At 50.2% G+C, this 18,881-nt stretch overlaps 1 protein-coding gene across 1 annotated transcript in view; it reads left to right on the top strand.

Annotated features, from left to right (window-relative positions):
* Positions 1 to 18,362, top strand: part of LOC145337228 (lymphotoxin-beta-like) — a 109,141-nt gene extending 90,779 nt beyond the window's left edge. Inside the window, exons 3-5 of the mRNA XM_080182021.1 lie at positions 7,173 to 7,209; positions 11,929 to 11,988; positions 17,914 to 18,362. Of these exons, the coding sequence (XP_080038147.1) occupies positions 7,173 to 7,209; positions 11,929 to 11,988; positions 17,914 to 18,350 (534 nt within the window). The 3' untranslated portion in view covers positions 18,351 to 18,362. The remainder of the gene's footprint in view (positions 1 to 7,172; positions 7,210 to 11,928; positions 11,989 to 17,913) is intronic.
* Positions 18,363 to 18,881: the final 519 nt, after the last annotated feature.

Here is an 18,881-nt window from a genome sequence, read left to right as displayed (position 1 = left end):
AATTGCCCCTTAGTGTCCAAAGATGGGTAGGTTAGGTGGATTGGCCATGCTAAATTGCCCCTTAGTGTCCAAAGATGTGCAGGTTAGGGGGATTGGCCATGCTAAATTGTCCCTTAGTGTCCAAAGATGTGTAGGTTAGGGGGATTGGCCATGCTAAATTGTCCCTTAGTGTCCAAAGATGTGTAGGTTAGGTGGATTGGCCATGCTAAATTGCCCCTTAGTGTCCAAAGATGCGTAGGTTAGATGCATTGGCCATGCTAAATTGCCCCTTAGTGTCCAAAGATGTGCAGGTTAGGTGGATTGGCCATGCTAAATTGCCCCTTAGTGTCCAAAGATGTGCAGGTTAGGGGGATTGGCCATGCTAAATTGTCCCTTAGTGTCCAAAGATGTGTAGGTTAGGGGGATTGGCCATGCTAAATTGTCCCTTAGTGTCCAAAGATGTGTAGGTTAGGTGGATTGGCCATGCTAAATTGCCCCTTAGTGTCCAAAGATGCGTAGGTTAGATGCATTGGCCATGCTAAATTGCCCCTTAGTGTCCAAAGATGTGCAGGTTAGGTGGATTGGCCATGCTAAATTGCCCCTTAGTGTCCAAAGATGTGCAGGTTAGGTGGATTGGCCATGCTAAATTGCCCCTTAGTGTCCAAAGATGGGTAGGTTAGGTGGGTTGGCCATGCTAAATTGCCCCTTAGTGTCAGGGAGATTAGCAGTGTGAGTACATGGGGTTATGGGGATAGGGCCTAACATAAGAACATAAGAACATAAGAAATAGGAGCAGGAGTAGGCCATCTAGCCCTTCGAGCCTGCCCCGCCATTCAATAAGATCATGGCTGATCTGTTGTGGCTCAGTTCCACTTTCCCGCAGAAGGATCTAGATAGGCTGGGCGAATGGGCCAGGAAATGGCAAATGGAATTTAATGTTGGCAAGTGTGAGGTGGTCCACTTTGGTAGGAATAATGGTAGGAAGGACTATTACTTACGTGGCGAAAAACTGCAGCAGGCGACGGTGCAGAGGGACCTCGGGGTCCTTGTGCATGAGTCGCAAAAACCCAGCCTGCAGGTGCAGCAGGTGGTCAGGAAGGCGAATGGGATGCTGGCCTTCATAGCGAGGGGGATTGAATATAAAAGTAGGGAGGTCTTGCTGCAGCTGTATAGGGCATTGGTGAGGCCGCAGCTGGAGTACTGTGTGCAGTTTTGGGCGCCGCACCTGCGCAAAGATATTTTGGCCTTGGAGGGAGTGCAGAGGAGGTTTACTAGGCTGATACCGGAGTTGAGGGGGTTGAGCTATGAGGAGAGGCTGAATAAACTAGGCTTGTACTCGTTAGAGTTTAGAAGAATGAGGGGAGATCTCATTGAGACGTATAAGATGATGAATGGGATGGATAGGATAGAGGTGGAGAGACTCTTCCCGCTCAGAAAGGACAGTAGGACTAGGGGGCACAGCCTCAAGATAAAGGGGAGGCGGTTTAGAACGGAGTTGAGGAGGAACTTCTTCACTCAAAGGGTGGTGAATCTCTGGAATTCTCTGCCCGTTGAAGTGGTGGAGGCTGCCTCGCTAAATATTTTTAAGAAGCGGGTTGATGGGTTCTTGATAAGAGAGGGGATTAAGGGTTGGGTGGGATTGTAGTCTCCTTCTGCACTGTAAGTGCTCTATGATTTTATGCTTCACTGAGCAGGGAATTCCACAGATTCACAACCCTTTGGGTAAAGAATTTCCTCCTCGACTCAATCTTAAATCTGCTCCCCCTTACTTTGAGGCCATGCCCCCTAGTTCCAGTTTCACCCGCCAGTGGAAACAGCTTCCCTGCTTCTATCTCATCTGTTCCCTTCATCATCTTATATGTTTCTATAAGATCTCCCCTCATTCTTCTAAATTCCAGTGAGTATAGCCCCAGTCTACTCAGTCTCTCCTCACAAGCCAACCCCTTCAACTCCGGAATCAACCTAGTGAATCTCCTCAGCGTCCCCTCCAGCACATCCTTTCCGGAGTAAAATTTCATTTCGGTCTCAAGTCCACGTCCCTGAGCATTTTTCATAACTGTTCCAATGAAAAATCCATCTGCTCCTTAAATTTGTTTAGTGCTCTGATGTCCAGTCTGGAGTAGAGAATTATGCAGAGATCTGACAACCCTCTCAGTGAAATAATTCCTCTTAATTTCTGTTTGCCTAAACCTCTAGCATCTCATCCCAGAACATTGCTACGTATTTAAGTGGTTGTATGATTGCTGTAAGAGCCAATCACATGATTTGACAGTGATGTCATTAGGGTGTTGCACAGACTCTTGTTTAGTTTCAGTTTGTACTCTGAGCAGGAACCAGCTGCGTCAATAAAGCTACATGTGCAAAACATGGGGGTGATATTCCCTTCCCAGCAGGGGCCATTCCGCAGGCTGCCCTCTGGGGAACACAGCTTCTGTGTCTCTCCACCAGCTGCTCAGTACTGACCCTCTGACAGTGCAGCACTCCCTCAGTACTGACCCTCTGACAGTGCGGCACTCCCTCAGCACTGACCCTCTGACAGCGCGGCACTCCCTCAGCACTGACCCTCTGACAGTGCGGCACTCCCTCAGCACCAACCCTCTGACAGTGCGGCGCTCCCTCAGCACTAACCGTCTGACAGTGCGGCACTCCCTCAGCCCCGACCCTCTGACAGTGCGGCACTCCCTCAGCACTGACCCTCTGACAGTGCGGCACTCCCTCAGCCCCGACCCTCTGACAGTGCGGCACTCCCTCAGTACTGACCCTCTGACAGTGCGGCACTCCCTCAGCACTGACCCTCTGACAGTGTGGCACTCCCTCAGCACTGACCCTCTGACAGTGTGGCACTCCCTCAGTACTGACCCTCTGACAGTGCGGCACTCCCTCAGCACTGACCCTCTGACAGTGCGGCACTCCCTCAGCACTGACCCTCTGACAGTGCGGCACTCCCTCAGCACTGACCCTCTGACAGTGCGGCACTCCCTCAGCACTGACCCTCTGACAGTGCGGCACTCCCTCAGCACTGACCCTCTGACAGTGCGGCACTCCCTCAGCACTGACCCTCTGACAGTGCGGCACTCCCTCAGCACCGACCCTCTGACAGTGCGGCACTCCCTCAGCACTGACCCTCTGACAGTGCGGCACTCCCTCAGCACTGACCCTCTGACAGTGCGGCACTCCCTCAGCACTGACCCTCTGACAGTGCGGCACTCCCTCAGCACTGACCCTCTGACAGTGCGGCACTCCCTCAGCACTGACCCTCTGACAGTGCAGCACTCCCTCAGCACTGCAACAAGTGTGACCGCCTGGAATATTGTGTCTAGTGTGAGGTTTTGTGACTCTTTTTCGACGGAAGAAGGTGGAAGAGAGAATGTTTGGGGGGGGGGGTGCGTGGGATCCTTAATAATACCCTTTCATGTGATGGAGAGGGAGGGAGACGGGGAGGAGGTGTCAGCGCCAGTTAGTTTCTCGTCTCGCTACACTGGGAGGGGGAATCCCTAGTCTACCTGTGAAATGATGCCAAGTCCATGATTAGCCCCTGGTAGAGTTAAAGGTGAGGTTGACGCGATAAATCTCAACGTGGGTGGGAGGATGGATTTGCAATGGGTTCAGAACACGCACCCTCCTCCTTCCTTGCCCCCACTTTCGGCACTCCCACAAACTCTCACCCCCAACCCTCTGAGCTCCAGCCCTGCAGACTTCCTGCCCAGACCCGATCTTGGGTTTCCACCTCCCTCTTGCTTGCATTGTCTGACCTAAATTGCATGCGGTCACACTGTTTACTCGTTCACACTGACAGAACACGGTAAACAAGGTTTGTCTGTGGCAGTGAACCTGCCGTCTGAACAAAATCCGGCCCACAGCCCTGGTTATAAACACAGAACAATATCTCCGTCAGCCAATTCCCTCCTACAAAGCAGATCACCACTACCATCCCCGATGGCCCTGTTCCCCCTCTGGGTGGGACAGTGGGTCAGACACTGTCCTTTCCCCCACTCTGGGACTGGGTGGGACAGTGGGTCAGACACTGTCCTTTCCCCCCCCTCTGGGACTGGGTGGGACAGTGGGTCAGACACTGTCCTTTCCCCCCCTCTGGGACTGGGTGGGACAGTGGGTCAGACACTGTCCTTTCCCCCCCTCTGGGACTGGGTGGGACAGTGGGTCAGACACTGTCCTTTCCCCCCCTCTGGGACTGGGTGGGACAGTGGGTCAGACACTGTCCTTTCCCCCCCTCTGGGACTGGGTGGGACAGTGGGTCAGACACTGTCCTTTCCCCCCCTCTCTGGGACTGGGTGGGACAGTGGGTCAGACACTGTCCTTTCCCCGCCTCTGGGACCGGGTGGGACACCTTTGGACACTAAGGGGCAATTTACCATGTCCAATCCACCTAAATTGCACAGCTTTGGAATGTGGGAAGAAATCGGGACACCTGGAGGAAACCCACGCAGACACGGGGAGAATGTGCTGACTCCAGACAGACAGTGACTCGAGGCAGGAATCGAACCCGGATCCCCGGTGCTGTGAGGCAGCAGTGCTAACCACTGTGCAATAAAAGCCGGTTTGGCCCACACCCCATGGTAGAATGAATAAAACTCTTTGAAAGATCCCCATCAGTTCATCTTTTGACCTTCTAAAGGTCAACAAGACGTCCCAGTTGACATGAGTTGCCCTGACCACTTGACCTCTGTAGGGTCACTGCTGGCCATGCGCTATCAGATTCCCGGATATGGGATAGGACTGAGCAAGTTTTCTCTGGAGAAATGCAGGAATGGAGGGAAAAAAACCCCAGTCCTGTATCCGTTGGCAAGGAAACCATTCAGACCGTAACACCTCCCCTTTGTTCCAGCTTCCTCAAAGTGAGTGTGAGAGGCCCAACCTACCCGTTGGAAATTCCCAGAAGCACCTGTTCAGGCAAGCCCGTTCCCCGCTCCGGATCATTCCAGCTCACTCAGCAGTGATCAAATCCACCCAGCGACACAGAATAAATGACAAAGCAACTTCAAAGAGGTTAAACATAGACAGAAGTCCGTCCCACCCTGCAGGGGAGACAAAACAACCCGATGGATCAAGGCTGAGGTCATCACTCACAACTCCGATCGGGAATTCTGGGGAATTTTTCGAATCTGAGATCATAAATCCAATTGCAAACGGAACAATTTTCCTCGGAAAGTGATGACGTTTTTGATTTGGTTCGATTTATTACTCCATAGCATCTCTCCAGAGGAGAAGGAGGCCATTTGGCCCATCGAGTCTGCACTGACCACAATCCCACCTCGGCCCTACCCCGTAACCTCACATATTTACCCTGCTAATTCCCCCAGAGAACAATTTAGCATGGCCAACCTCCCTAACCAGCATATCTTTGGGCGCAAAGGGGTAATTTAGCATGGCCACTCCACCGAACCTGCACATTTTTGGACACTAAGGGGTAATTTAGCATGGCCAATCCATCTAACCAGCACATCTTTGGACACTAAGGGACAATTTAGCATGGCCAATCCCCCTAACCTGCACATCTTTGGACACTAAGGGGCAATTTAGCATGGCCAATCCATCTAACCTGCACATCTTTGGACACTAAGGGACAATTTAGCATGGCCAATCCACCTAACCTGCACATCTTTGGATAATAAGGGGCAATTTAGTACGGCCAATCCCCCTAACCTGCACATCTTTGGACACTAAGGGACAATTTAGCATGGCCAATCCCCCTAACCTGCACATCTTTGGACACTAAGGGGCAATTTAGCATGGCCAATCCATCTAACCTGCACATCTTTGGACACTAAGGGACAATTTAGCATGGCCAATCCACCTAACCTGCACATCTTTGGATACTAAGGGGCAATTTAGCATGGCCAATCCACCTAACCTGCACATCTTTGGACACTAAGGGGCAATTTAGCATGGCCAATCCACTTAACCTGCACATCTTTGGACACTAAGGGGCAATTTAGCATGGCCAATCCACCTAACTTGCACATCTTTGGATACTAAGGGGCAATTTAGTACGGCCAATCCCCCTAACCTGCACATCTTTGGACACTAAGGGACAATTTAGCATGGCCAATCCACCTAACCGGTACATCTTTGGACACTAAGGGGCAATTTAGCATGGCCACTCCACCTAACCCACACATTTTTGGATAAATCCCAGGTTCAAATCCCACCATGGCAGCTGGTGGACTGAATAAAAATATGGAAACAGTGAGTGTGACCATGAAACCACAGGCAGTTGTTGTAAAAACCTATTCAACATGTTGGGTTTTATTGGTCAGAACATTGAATACAGGAATTGGGACGTCTTGTTGAAGTTGTACAAGACATTGGTAAGAATACTGTGTATAGTTCTGGTCACCCTATTATAGAAAGAAGAGACTTCTGGATGAGTACATGGGATTGAGGGTTATAGATAGGCCTCGTAGGTAGGGATATGATCAGCGCAAATTGTGGGCCGACGGGCCTGTTTGTGCTGGAGTGTCCCATGTTCAATGTTCCATAATATTATTAAACTAGAAAGAGTGCAGAAAAGATTTACTCGGATGCTACCGAGACTTGGAGGTTTGAGTTATAAGGAGAGGCTGGATAGACTGGGACTTTTTTCTCTGGAGCGTAGGAGGCTGAGGGGTGATCTTGTAGAGATCTATAAAATAATGAGGGGCACAGATCAGCTAGATAGTCAATATCTTTTCCCCAAAGGTAGGGGAGTCTAGCAAAGGTTTAAAGTGAGAGGGGAGAGATACAAAAGAGTCCAGAGGGACAGTTTTCTCACACACTGAGTGTCTGGAACAAGCCACCAGAGGTAGTAGTAGAGGTGGGTACAATCTTCAGTGGAGTGGGTACAGAGTTTAGATAGTTACATGGGTAAGATGGGTATAGAGGGATATTGGCCAAATGTGGGGAATTGGGAATAGATTAAGGGTTAAAAACTGGGGGTAATGGACAAGTTGGTCTGAAGGACATGGTTCCATGCTGTAAATCTCTATGAATGGATGGTCATTAGTGAGGAGGGGGCAGTAGTGATTAGTGGGGGTCAGTGAGGAGGGGGCAGTAGTGAGGGTCAGTGAGGAGGGGGCAGTAGTGACTTCTGTAGTTGTTTCATTGGTTTTAAATTGTAAATATTGATATACATGTTGCAGTGTGATGGGAAATAATTAATTCTTTTTCTCTCTCTCGGTGTCCCCGCTCCCCCACAGATCACCTCCAATTCTTCCTCCTTGAGCGAATACCTTGGTAAGTGTGTGAATATTCTGTGTCCCCAAACCCTCCGAGCGAGGGATCTCTGTCTGGTCTGACTCACTCTCTTCCCGGGAGCGAGGTGTCCCTGACTGAGGGGTGATTGTCCCTCACAAACTGAGAACACGTTTCCCGGGATTTGCTCCCTCGATTTGGTGAGTGCTTGGAGCCTGGATTTCTCTCTTGGTGTCCCCCTTCATCCGATTAACTCTGGACACTTAAAACTGCAGTTTGGTCGGAGAAGAAGTCCCATGCTTGCAATAATAGGAAGGCAGGTTATTATTTGAACGGGGGTAAATTGAGGGAGGCGGATACTCAGCGAGACCTTGGATCCTCATGCATCAGTTACTGAATGTAAGCACGCAGGTACAGCAGGCAGTGAAGAAGGTAAATGTTAGCCTTCATAGTGAGAGGATTGGAGTACAGGGATAGGGATGTATTGCTGCAATTGTACAGGGCATTGGTGTGTCCACACCTGGAGTATTGGGTGCAGTTTTGGTCACCTTATCTGAGGAAGGATGTCCTTGTTATAGAGGGAGAACAGCGAAGGTTTACCAGGCTGATTCCTGGGATGGCAGGTCTGACATATGAGGAGAGACTAAATCGATTAGGATTATATTCACTGGAAATTATGAGTGAGAGGAGATCTCATGGAAAATTCTAACAGGATTGGACAGGATTGATTCAGAAAGTAAGGTTCGTGGTTTTGGACAGTGTTTAGCTGTGCTGTCTCACAATGTGGGTATGCCGGCGTTGGACTGGCGTAAACACAGTAAAAAGTCTGACAACACCAGGTTTTAGTCCAACCTATTTATTTGATAATAGACTCACAAGCTTTCGGGTTAGCCTCTTCGTCAGGTGAATGGAGAGTTCTGGCCTCAGACAGAGCATATAAAGCACAGACAGTTTAGAGATTACTGATTAGAATGCGAATCCTTACACCTAACCTGCTGTTCAAGACCTGAAGAGGCTGATAATGTGAGTGGAAGGAGCACTGATCACAGGTTAAAGAGATGTGTATTGTCTCCAGACAGTACAGTAAGTGAGGTTTTGCAAACCCAGGCAAGTCACGGGGGTTACAGATAGTGCGACATGAACCCAAGATCCCTGTTGAGACCGTCCTCATGTGTGTGGAACTTGGCTATCAGTCTCTGTTCAGCGACTCTGCGCTGTCGTGTGTCGTGAAGGCCGCCTTGGAGAATGCTTACCCGAAGGTCAGAGGCTGAATGCCCGTGACCACTGAAGTGTTCGCCAACAGGAAGAGAGGTTTGCAAAACCTCACTTACTGTACTGTCTGGAGACAATACACATCTCTTTAAACTGTGATCAGTGCTCCTTCCACTCACATTATCAGCCACTTCAGGTCTTGAACAGCAGGTTAGGTGTAAAGATTCGCATTCTAATCAGTAATCTCTAAACTGTCTGTGCTTTATATGCTCTGTCTGAGGCCAGAACTCTCCATTCACCTGACGAAGAGGCTGTCCCCTCGAAAGCTAGTGAGAATATTATCAAATAAATAGGTTGGACTAAAACCTGGTGTTGTCAGACTTTTTACTGTCTCACAACGCCAGGGATCCGGGTTAAATTCCTGCCTTGGGTCGCTGTCTGTGTGGAGTTTGCAATTCTCCCCGTGTCTGCGTGGGTTTCTTCCGGGCGCTCCGGTTTCCTCCCCACTCCAATGATGTGTATGTTAGGTGGATTGGCCATGCTAAATTGTCCCTTAGTGTCCAAGGATGTGTAGGTTAGATGGATTGACCATGCTAAATTGCCCCTTAGTGTCCAAAGATGTGCTGGTTAGATGGATTGGCCATGCTAAATTGCCCCTTAGTGTCCAAAGATGTGCTGGTTAGATGGATTGGCCATGCTAAATTGTCCCTTAGTGTCCAAAGATGTGCAGGTTAGGGGGATTGGCCATGCTAAATTGTCCCTCAGTGTCCAAAGATGTGCAGGTTAGGTAGATTGGCCATGCTAAGTTGTCCCTTAGTGTCCAAAGATGTGCAGGTTAGGTGGATTGGCCATGCTAAATTGTCCCTTAGTGTCCAAAGATGTGCAGGTTAGGGGGATTGGCCATGCTAAATTGTCCCTTAGTGTCCAAAGATGTGCAGGTTAGGTAGATTGGCCATGCTAAATTGTCCCTTAGTGTCCAAAGATGTGCAGGTTAGGTGGATTGGCCATGCTAAATTGTCCCTTAGTGTCCAAAGATGTGCAGGTTAGGTAGATTGGCCATGCTAAGTTGTCCCTTAGTGTCCAAAGATGTGCAGGTTAGGTGGATTGGCCATGCTAAATTGTCCTTTAGCGTCCAAAGATGTGCAGGTTAGGTAGATTGGCCATGCTAAATTGCCCCTTAGTGTCCAAAGATGTGTAGGTTAGGTGGATTGGCCATGCTAAATTGCCCCTTAGTGTCCAAAGATGTGCAGGTTAGGGGGATTGGCCATGCTAAATTGTCCCTTAGTGTCCAAAGATGTGCGGGTTAGGTGGATTGGCCATGCTAAATTGTCCCTTAGTGTCCAAAGATGTGCAGGTTAGGTAGATTGGCCATGCTAAATTGTCCCTTAGTGTCCAAAGATGTGCAGGTTAGGGGGATTGGCCATGCTAAATTGTCCCTTAGTGTCCAAAGATGTGCGGGTTAGGTGGATTGGCCATGCTAAATTGTCCCTTAGTGTCCAAAGATGTGCAGGTTAGGTAGATTGGCCATGCTAAATTGTCCTTTAGCGTCCAAAGATGTGCAGGTTAGGTGGATTGGCCATGCTAAATTGTCCTTTAGCGTCCAAAGATGTGCAGGTTAGGTAGATTGGCCATGCTAAATTGCCCCTTAGTGTCCAAAGATGTGTAGGTTAGGTGGATTGGCCATGCTAAATTGCCCCTTAGTGTCCAAAGATGTGCAGGTTAGGGGGATTGGCCATGCTAAATTGTCCCTTAGTGTCCAAAGATGTGCGGGTTAGGTGGATTGGCCATGCTAAATTGTCCCTTAGTGTCCAAAGATGTGCAGGTTAGGTAGATTGGCCATGCTAAATTGTCCCTTAGTGTCCAAAGATGTGCAGGTTAGGGGGATTGGCCATGCTAAATTGTCCCTTAGTGTCCAAAGATGTGCGGGTTAGGTGGATTGGCCATGCTAAATTGTCCCTTAGTGTCCAAAGATGTGCAGGTTAGGTAGATTGGCCATGCTAAATTGTCCTTTAGCGTCCAAAGATGTGCAGGTTTGGTGGATTGGCCATGCTAAATTGCCCCGAGTGTCAGGGAAACTAGGAGAGTAAATATGTCGGGTGTTGGGAAGAGGGCCTTGGTGGGATTGTGGTCAGTGCAGACTCGATGGGCCGAATGGTCTCCTTCTTGTAAGGATTCCATGTTTCTCTGATTCCCACCTCACTCCTTTGTTAATGACCCGTGGGTCTGAACCCTCTCTGTTCTGAGGAGAGTATAATGCAGCGCTGAATGGGTTAATGACCGACTGGGAGCAGTTTATCAGGTTTGTGAGTAATTCTGATGCGGAGGTCCCGGTGATGGGCTGGGGTAAAACACAGTGAGAAGTCTGGTGTTGTGAGACTTCTTATCATGAAAAATTAAACAGGAAAAAACAGCACTGTGTGGCTGACACAGACAATGAGTGTCGAATGTTGTGTTATTATCCTGAGCATTAGGTGTGAACCTGTTTATAAAAACCCTGTTCCGATGCCTGGGGCACGGCTTCAGCAGCTGTGTTTATCCTGCTGAATGTGGTTAAAGTGTTTATGACTCTCTGACTTGCCACAATGCAGAGTTTGACCTGACTGAAATGATTGTTAATTTTGCAGTGCACCTTGACAGTGATCTGTTAACTTGCTGCCACAGGGCAGAGTTTATCTGTAGTGATATCTGTGTGAATCCCTCATTAACCAGTGACACTCTGTGTGCGTGTGTGTATACATTTGTTTGTGGGTGTGTGTATGTATGGGATTGTGTTTCTGTGTGTGTTTGTGTCCTTGTATATGTGTCTGTGTGTTTACATGTGTGTGCATGTGTGTTTGTGCATGCGTGATTGTGTTTTGTGTGTGCATCTGTGTGTGTGTTTCTGTGTGTGTGTGGTTTGTGCGTTTGTGTGTCTCTCCGTATGTGTGCATGCATGTGTTTGTGTGTGTGTGTCACTGTGTGTATGTGCATCTGTGTGTGTCTGTGGGTGTGTGTCTGTGTGGTTGTGTGTGTGTATGTGTGTGTACATGTGTGTGTACATGTGTGTGTGTATGTCTGTGCGCGTGTGTTTGTGTGTGTGTCTGTGCATGTGTGTTTGTGCGCCTGTGTGTGTGCGTGTTTGTGTGTGCATGTGTTTGTGTGTGCATGTGTGTGTGTGTATGCATGTGGTTGTGTGTGTCTGTGCACGTGTGTGTGTGTGTTTGTGCATCTGTGCATGTGTGTGTGTTTGTGCATCTGTGTGTGTGTCTGTGCACGTGTGTGTTTGTGCGACTGTGTGTGTGCCTGTGTGCGTGTGTGTTTGTGTGTCTGTGTGTGTGTGTTTGTGTGTACATGTGTTTATGTGTTTGTGTGTGCATGAGTTTGTCTATGTGTGTGTGTGTATGCATGTGTTTGTGTGTGCCTGTGCACGTGTGTGCCTGTGCACATGTGTGTGTGCCTGTGCACGTGTGTGTGTGCCTGTGCACATGTGTGTGTGCCTGTGCATGTGTGTGTGTGTGCCTGTGCACGTGTGTGTGACTGTGTGTGTTTATTGTATTGCAGGGGACACAGGCAGTATCACTGAACAAAGTCCGGGGAGAGACAGTAAGAAGCCAGCCGCACATCTCACTGGTAATTACAAACCACTTTCTCAAGATGTGAGCAGCTTTCCTCCCCCCTCACTGCCGCTCGGTTTAGGAAAGCTGACTCGAAGCGGAACACGAGATGAGACAGCAAATAGTAAAGAACATTGAGAAAGGACGAGGGTGAGGGGGAGCTGTGGGGAGAGGGCTGACATTTCTTATAGAGGCACTGAGGTAACACTGGGCAGAGGGTCAGTGAGCGACACTCACACACACACACACACACACACACACTGACACACACACACTGACACACACACACTGACACACACACACTGACACACACACACACACACACACATACACTGACACACACACACACAGACACACACACACTCACACACACACACTCACACACATACACTGACACACACACACTGACACACACACACACACACACACATACACTGACACACACACACACAGACACACACACACTCACACACACACACTCACACACTCACACACACTCACACACTCACACATACACACACTCTCACACACATACACACACACACTCATACACACACACACACAGACACACACACACTGACACACACACACACACACACTGACACACACACACTAACACACACACACACAGACACACACACACTGACACACACACACACACACACTGACACACACACACTAACACACACACACACAGACACACACACACTCACACACACACACTCACACACTCACACACACTCACACACTCACACATACACACACTCTCACACTCATACACACACTCACTCACACACACACACACACACTCACACACACACACTCACACACACACACACACTCACACACACAAACACTCACGCACATACACACACACATGCACACAAACACACACACTTACACACACACACACATGCACACAAACACTCACACACACTTACACACTCACGCACACACACACACACACTCACACACACAAACACTCACACACATACACACACATGCACACAAACACACACACACTTACACACACACACACATGCACACAAACACTCACACACACTTACACACTCACACACACACACACACTCACACACACACACTCACTCACACACACATACACACACACACACACACTCACACACACAAACACTCACACACACTTACACACTCACGCACACACACACACACTCTCACACACATACACACACATACACGTACACACACACACACTCACACACATACACGTACACACGTACACACACACGCTCATGCACACACACACTTACACACTCACACTCACATACACACACACTCACGCACACACACACGCACATACACACACATACATACACACACACACTCACGCACACACACACGCACACACACACATACATACACACACACACTCACACACACACTCTCACACACACTCACACACACACTCTCACATACATGCATACACATGCACACACGCACACACACACGATCACACACACTCACACACACACATACACTCTCACACACACACATACACTCTCACACACACACACGATCACACACACTCACACACACACATACACTCTCACACACACATGCACACACACGCACATACACATAAACACACACACACACTCACACACTCACACTCACATACACACACACTCACGCACACACACACGCACATACACACACATACATACACACACACACTCACGCACACACACACGCACACACACACATACATACACACACACACTCACACACACACTCTCACACACACTCACACACACACTCTCACATACATGCATACACATGCACACACGCACACACACACGATCACACACACTCACACACACACATACACTCTCACACACACACATACACTCTCACACACACACACGATCACACACACTCACACACACACATACACTCTCACACACACATGCACACACACGCACATACACATAAACACACACACACTTGCTCACACTCACACATACACACACACACTCACTCACACGCACACACACTCACACACACACACTCTCACGCACATACACACACACACACTCTCACACACACTCGCACACTCACAATCTCTCACACACACGCATGTACATGCACACATTCATACTCACACTGGCACATGCACTCACACACACACACACACACACACACATTCTCTCACATACACACACACACCACATACATCCTCACTCACACACACTGGGAAGATCCCACACACCAATCCCCACTGCCCTCACGACCGAGGCCTTTCCCTGTTTATATTAACCCAGCCTGGGAACGCTCCTGGTTCGATCTTGCCAACACATTTCCTGGGCGGTGTTCATCTCTCTCAGGTCACTTGCCAGAAACATCCCCCAGCTAGAGCCCCCCACTCCCCTCCCTCCCCCGTACACCGACACGGTTACACCTCACAATAAAACACTGGCCCGAACAGATTAGCTCTGTCCTGGGCTGGACAAACTCAAATGCAGTGAGGGTTACGGTTAAGGTTGGAGTTTGTTTGGGGACCAGATTTGATTTATTATTGTCGTATGTATTAGCCTACAGTGAAAAGTATTATTTCTTGTATGCGAAACAGACAAAGCATACCGTTCATAGAGAAGGAAAGGAGAGGATGCAGAATGTAGTGTTACTGTCATAGCGAGGGTGTAGAGAAAGATCAACTTAATGCGAGGTAGGTCCATTCAAAAGTCTGACAGCAGCAGGGAAGAAGCTGTTCTTGAGTCGGTCGGTACGGGACCTCAGACTTTTGTATCTTTTTCCCGATGGAAGAAGGTGGAAGAGAGAATGTCCGGGGTGCGTGGGGGGTCCTTAATGATGCCGGCTGCTTTTCCCCGAGGCAGCGGGAAGGGTACAGGAAATCAGTGAGGATTTTTTAAGTTTATGTTACCCCGTGACAGCGTGTGGTCAGACCGATGAGACTAATTTCCTCCCCCCTGGGCCTTACCCCCAAGATTCCCCACAGAAAGAGTGGCAAAATGGGGAAAGTCAGGAAACTGGTCCAAACTGGCCTGGTATACTTTAAAACTGGTACACTAGTGAAATGGGGAAATGGGAATACCGACCCAGAAGGATATTTATACATTTAAGAAGTGGTGAACCACCATTCTGTAAGGATGGGGGCCTACAGGAAGTCAGTGAGGATGGGGGTCTACAGGAAGTCAGTGAAGATGGGGGCCTACAGGAAGCCAGTGAGGATGGGGGCCTACAGGAAGTCAGTGAGGATGGGGACCTACAGGAAGTCAGTGTGGATTGGGGTCTACAGGAAGTCAGTGTGGATTGGGGTCTACAGGAAGTCAGTGGGGATTGGGGTCTACAGGAAGTGAGGATTGGGGTCTACAGGAAGGCAGTGGGGATTGGGGCCTACAGGAAGTCAGTGAGGATTGGGGTCTACAGGAAGTCAGTGTGGATTGGGGCCTACAGGAAGTCAGTGGGGATTGGGGTCTACAGGAAGTGAGGATTGGGGTCTACAGGAAGTCAGTGAGGATTGGGGTGTACAGGAAGTCAGTGAGGATGGGGACCTACAGGAAGTCAGTGAGGATTGGGGTCTACAGGAAGTCAGTGTGGATTGGGGTCTACAGGAAGTCAGTGGGGATTGGGGTCTACAGGAAGTGAGGATTGGGGTCTACAGGAAGTCAGTGTGGATTGGGGTCTACAGGAAGTCAGTGGGGATTGGGGTCTACAGGAAGTCAGTGGGGATTGGGGTCTACAGGAAGTCAGTGTGAATTGGGGTGTACAGGAAGTCAGTGCGAATTGGGGTCTGCAGGAAGTCAGTGTGGATTGGGGCCTACAGGAAGTCAGTGGGGATTGGGGTGTACAGGAAGTCAGTGGGGATTGGGGTCTACAGGAAGTCAGTGTGGATTGGGGCGCTACAGGAAGTCAGTGTGGACTGGGGTCTACAGGAAGTCAGTGGGGATTGGGGTCTACAAGAAGTCAGTGTGGATTGGGGTCTACAGGAAGTCAGTGAGGATTGGGGTCTACAGGAAGTCAGTGTGGATTGGGGTCTACAGGAAGTCAGTGTGGATTGGGGTCTACAGGAAGTCAGTGAGGATTGGGGTCTACAGGAAGTCAGTGGGGATTGGGGTCTACAGGAAGTCAGTGGGGATTGGGGTCTACAGGAAGTCAGTGGGGATTGGGGTCTACAGGAAGTCAGTGGGGATTGGGGTCTACAAGAAGTCAGTGGGGATTGGGGTCTGCAGGAAGTCAGTGTGAATTGGGGTGTACAGGAAGTCAGTGGGGATTGGGGTCTACAGGAAGTCAGTGGGGATTGGGGTCTACAGGAAGTCAGTGGGGATTGGGGTCTACAAGAAGTCAGTGGGGATTGGGGTCTGCAGGAAGTGAGGATTGGGGCCTACAGGGAGTCAGTGGGGATTGGGGTCTGCAGGAAGTGAGGATTGGGGCGCTACAGGAAGTCAGTAGCGTTTGGGGTCTACAGGAAGTGAGCTTGGGAGGCTACAGGAAGTCAATGAGGATTGGGGCCTACAGGAAATCAGTGAGGATGGGGGCCTACAGGAAGTCAGTGAGGATTGGAGCCTACTGGAAATCAGTGAGGATTGGGGTGTACAGGAAGTCAGTGAGGATTGGGGCCTACAGGAAGTGAGGATTGGGGTGTACAGGAAGTCAGTGAGGATTGGGGCCTACAGGAAGTCAGTGAGGATTGGGGTCTACAGGAAGTCAGTGAGGATGGGGGCCTACTGGAAATCAGTGAGGATTGGGGTGTACAGGAAGTCAGTGAGGATTGGGGTCTACAGGAAGTGAGGATTGGGGTGTACAGGAAGTCAGTGAGGATGGGGGCCTACAGGAAGTGAGGATGGGGGCCTACAGGAAGTCAGTGAGGATTGGGGTGTACAGGAAGTCAGTGGGGATTGGGGCCTACAGGAAGTGAGGATGGGGGCCTACAGGAAGTCAGTGGGGATTGGGGTGTACAGGAAGTCAGTGGGGATTGGGGTCTACAGGAAGTGAGGATGGGGGCCTACAGGAAGTCAGTGGGGATTGGGGCCTACAGGAAGTGAGGATTGGGGCCTACTGGAAATCAGTGAGGATTGGGGTGTACAGGAAGTCAGTGGGGATTGGGGTGTACAGGAAGTGAGGATTGGGGTGTACAGGAAGTGAGGATTGGGGTGTACAGGAAGTCAGTGTGGATTGGGGTCTACAGGAAGTCAGTGTGGATTGGGGTCTACAGGAAGTGAGGATTGGGGTGTACAGGAAGTCAGTGTGGATTGGGGTCTACATGAAGTCAGTGTGGATTGGGGGCCTACAGGAAGTCAGTGGGGATTGGGGTGTACAGGAAGTCAGTGGGGATTGGGGTCTACAGGAAGTCAGTGAGGATTGGGGTCTACAGGAAGTCAGTGGGGATTGGGGTCTACAGGAAGTCAGTGGGGATTGGGGTCTACAGGAAGTCAGTGGGGATTGGGGTCTACAGGAAGTCAGTGGGGATTGGGGCCTACAGGAAGTCAATAAGGATTGGGGCCTACAGGAAGTGAGGATTGGGGCCTACAGGAAGTCAATGAGGATTGGGGCCTACAGGAAGTCAGTGGGGATTGGGGGCCTACAGGAAGTGAGGATTGGGGCCTACAGGAAGTGAGGATTGGGGTGTACAGGAAGTCAGTGAGGATTGGGGCCTACAGGAAGTCAGTGAGGATTGGGGCCTACAAGAAGTCAATGAGGATTGGGGCCTACAGGAAGTGAGGATGGGGGCCTACAGGAAGTCAGTGAGGATTGGGGCCTACAGGAAGTCAGTGAGGATTGGGGCCTACGGGAAGTGAGGATTGGGGTCTACAGGAAGTGAGGATTGGGGTGTACAGGAAGTGGGGGTTTGTGCATTGAGGGTGAATCTGGTATCTCTTACGGGTTGGAGCACTTTCCCTTTGATCTGATCACATTGTTTCTCCTCCTCTCCCCCGTTCCCCAGGTATCTACCACCCTTCCCTGAAGGACAGTGAAGAGCCTGATGCTCACCGCACCCTGGAATGGGAGTCGATCCGAGGGATGGCCTTCACCAAGGACTCGGTGCGGTACCTGGGTCGCTCGCTGGTCATCCCGGCCCGGGGCCTGTACTACGTCTACTGCCAGGTGGGCTTCCGGGGGAGCCATTGCAAGAACCAGCCCATCACCCTCTACAACCGGGTCTATCGTCGGCACGACTCCTACCCTGAGCCCCTGCTGCTGCTGAGCGGCACCGAGACCGTGTGTGGCAAGAACCACAACCGCGGCACCTGGTACACCACCCTGGGCCAGGGGGCCGTGGTGGAGCTGGAAAGGGACCACCAGCTCTTTGTCAACGTCAGTAACCCCCACCTGGTGGACTACCTGGACGGGAAAACATTCTTTGGTGTCATCAAGATCTGAAGTCACCTCCGAGGGAGAGGGGGTGGGGTGGGGGGAGGTGGGGGGAGGGGGATTTTATTTTTTTTTAAACAGATGTATATTTATATAGCGCCGTCAGCCTCCTCGGAAGCAGCGCTCGGAGCCAAACCTGATCGCCGGTCACTCGTTAGCAGGGGGTTGGTCCGAACGTTTTGGCCGCAGATGAGGCGGGTGTCTGAGAGGAGAAGGGTGAGGTCAGAATTTTGTGTTGCTCGGGGATTGTGGGGTGTGGGGGACCGCGCGGGAAGCTATCAGATATCCCGTCGTCGCACTCCCGCGCTATACTCCTGTTGGCACAAGAGCGAAATGCCAGAGCCATAAGAGAGTACCGACCGATTTAATGATTCTGTCTTGGGGGGTGGTGGAGGGGGTACGTTTTATTGCAATGGGACTCTTTGTCAGAATAGACATGTTTAGGAGCAAGACTAGGCCTTGGAGCCTGCTTCACTATTTGTTTAGTCACGTTTCTCTTCTGTATTTGCTCGCGGGTCACGGGCGACACTGGCTGGCCAG

The sequence above is a fragment of the Carcharhinus amblyrhynchos genome, unplaced genomic scaffold (assembly GCF_965287045.1).
Source record: "Carcharhinus amblyrhynchos unplaced genomic scaffold, sCarAmb.v2.hapA scaffold_45, whole genome shotgun sequence".
Classification (NCBI taxonomy): Eukaryota; Metazoa; Chordata; class Chondrichthyes; order Carcharhiniformes; family Carcharhinidae; genus Carcharhinus; species Carcharhinus amblyrhynchos.
Note: the sequence above shows the minus strand (reverse complement) of the source record. Positions and strands in the feature narration are given on the sequence as shown.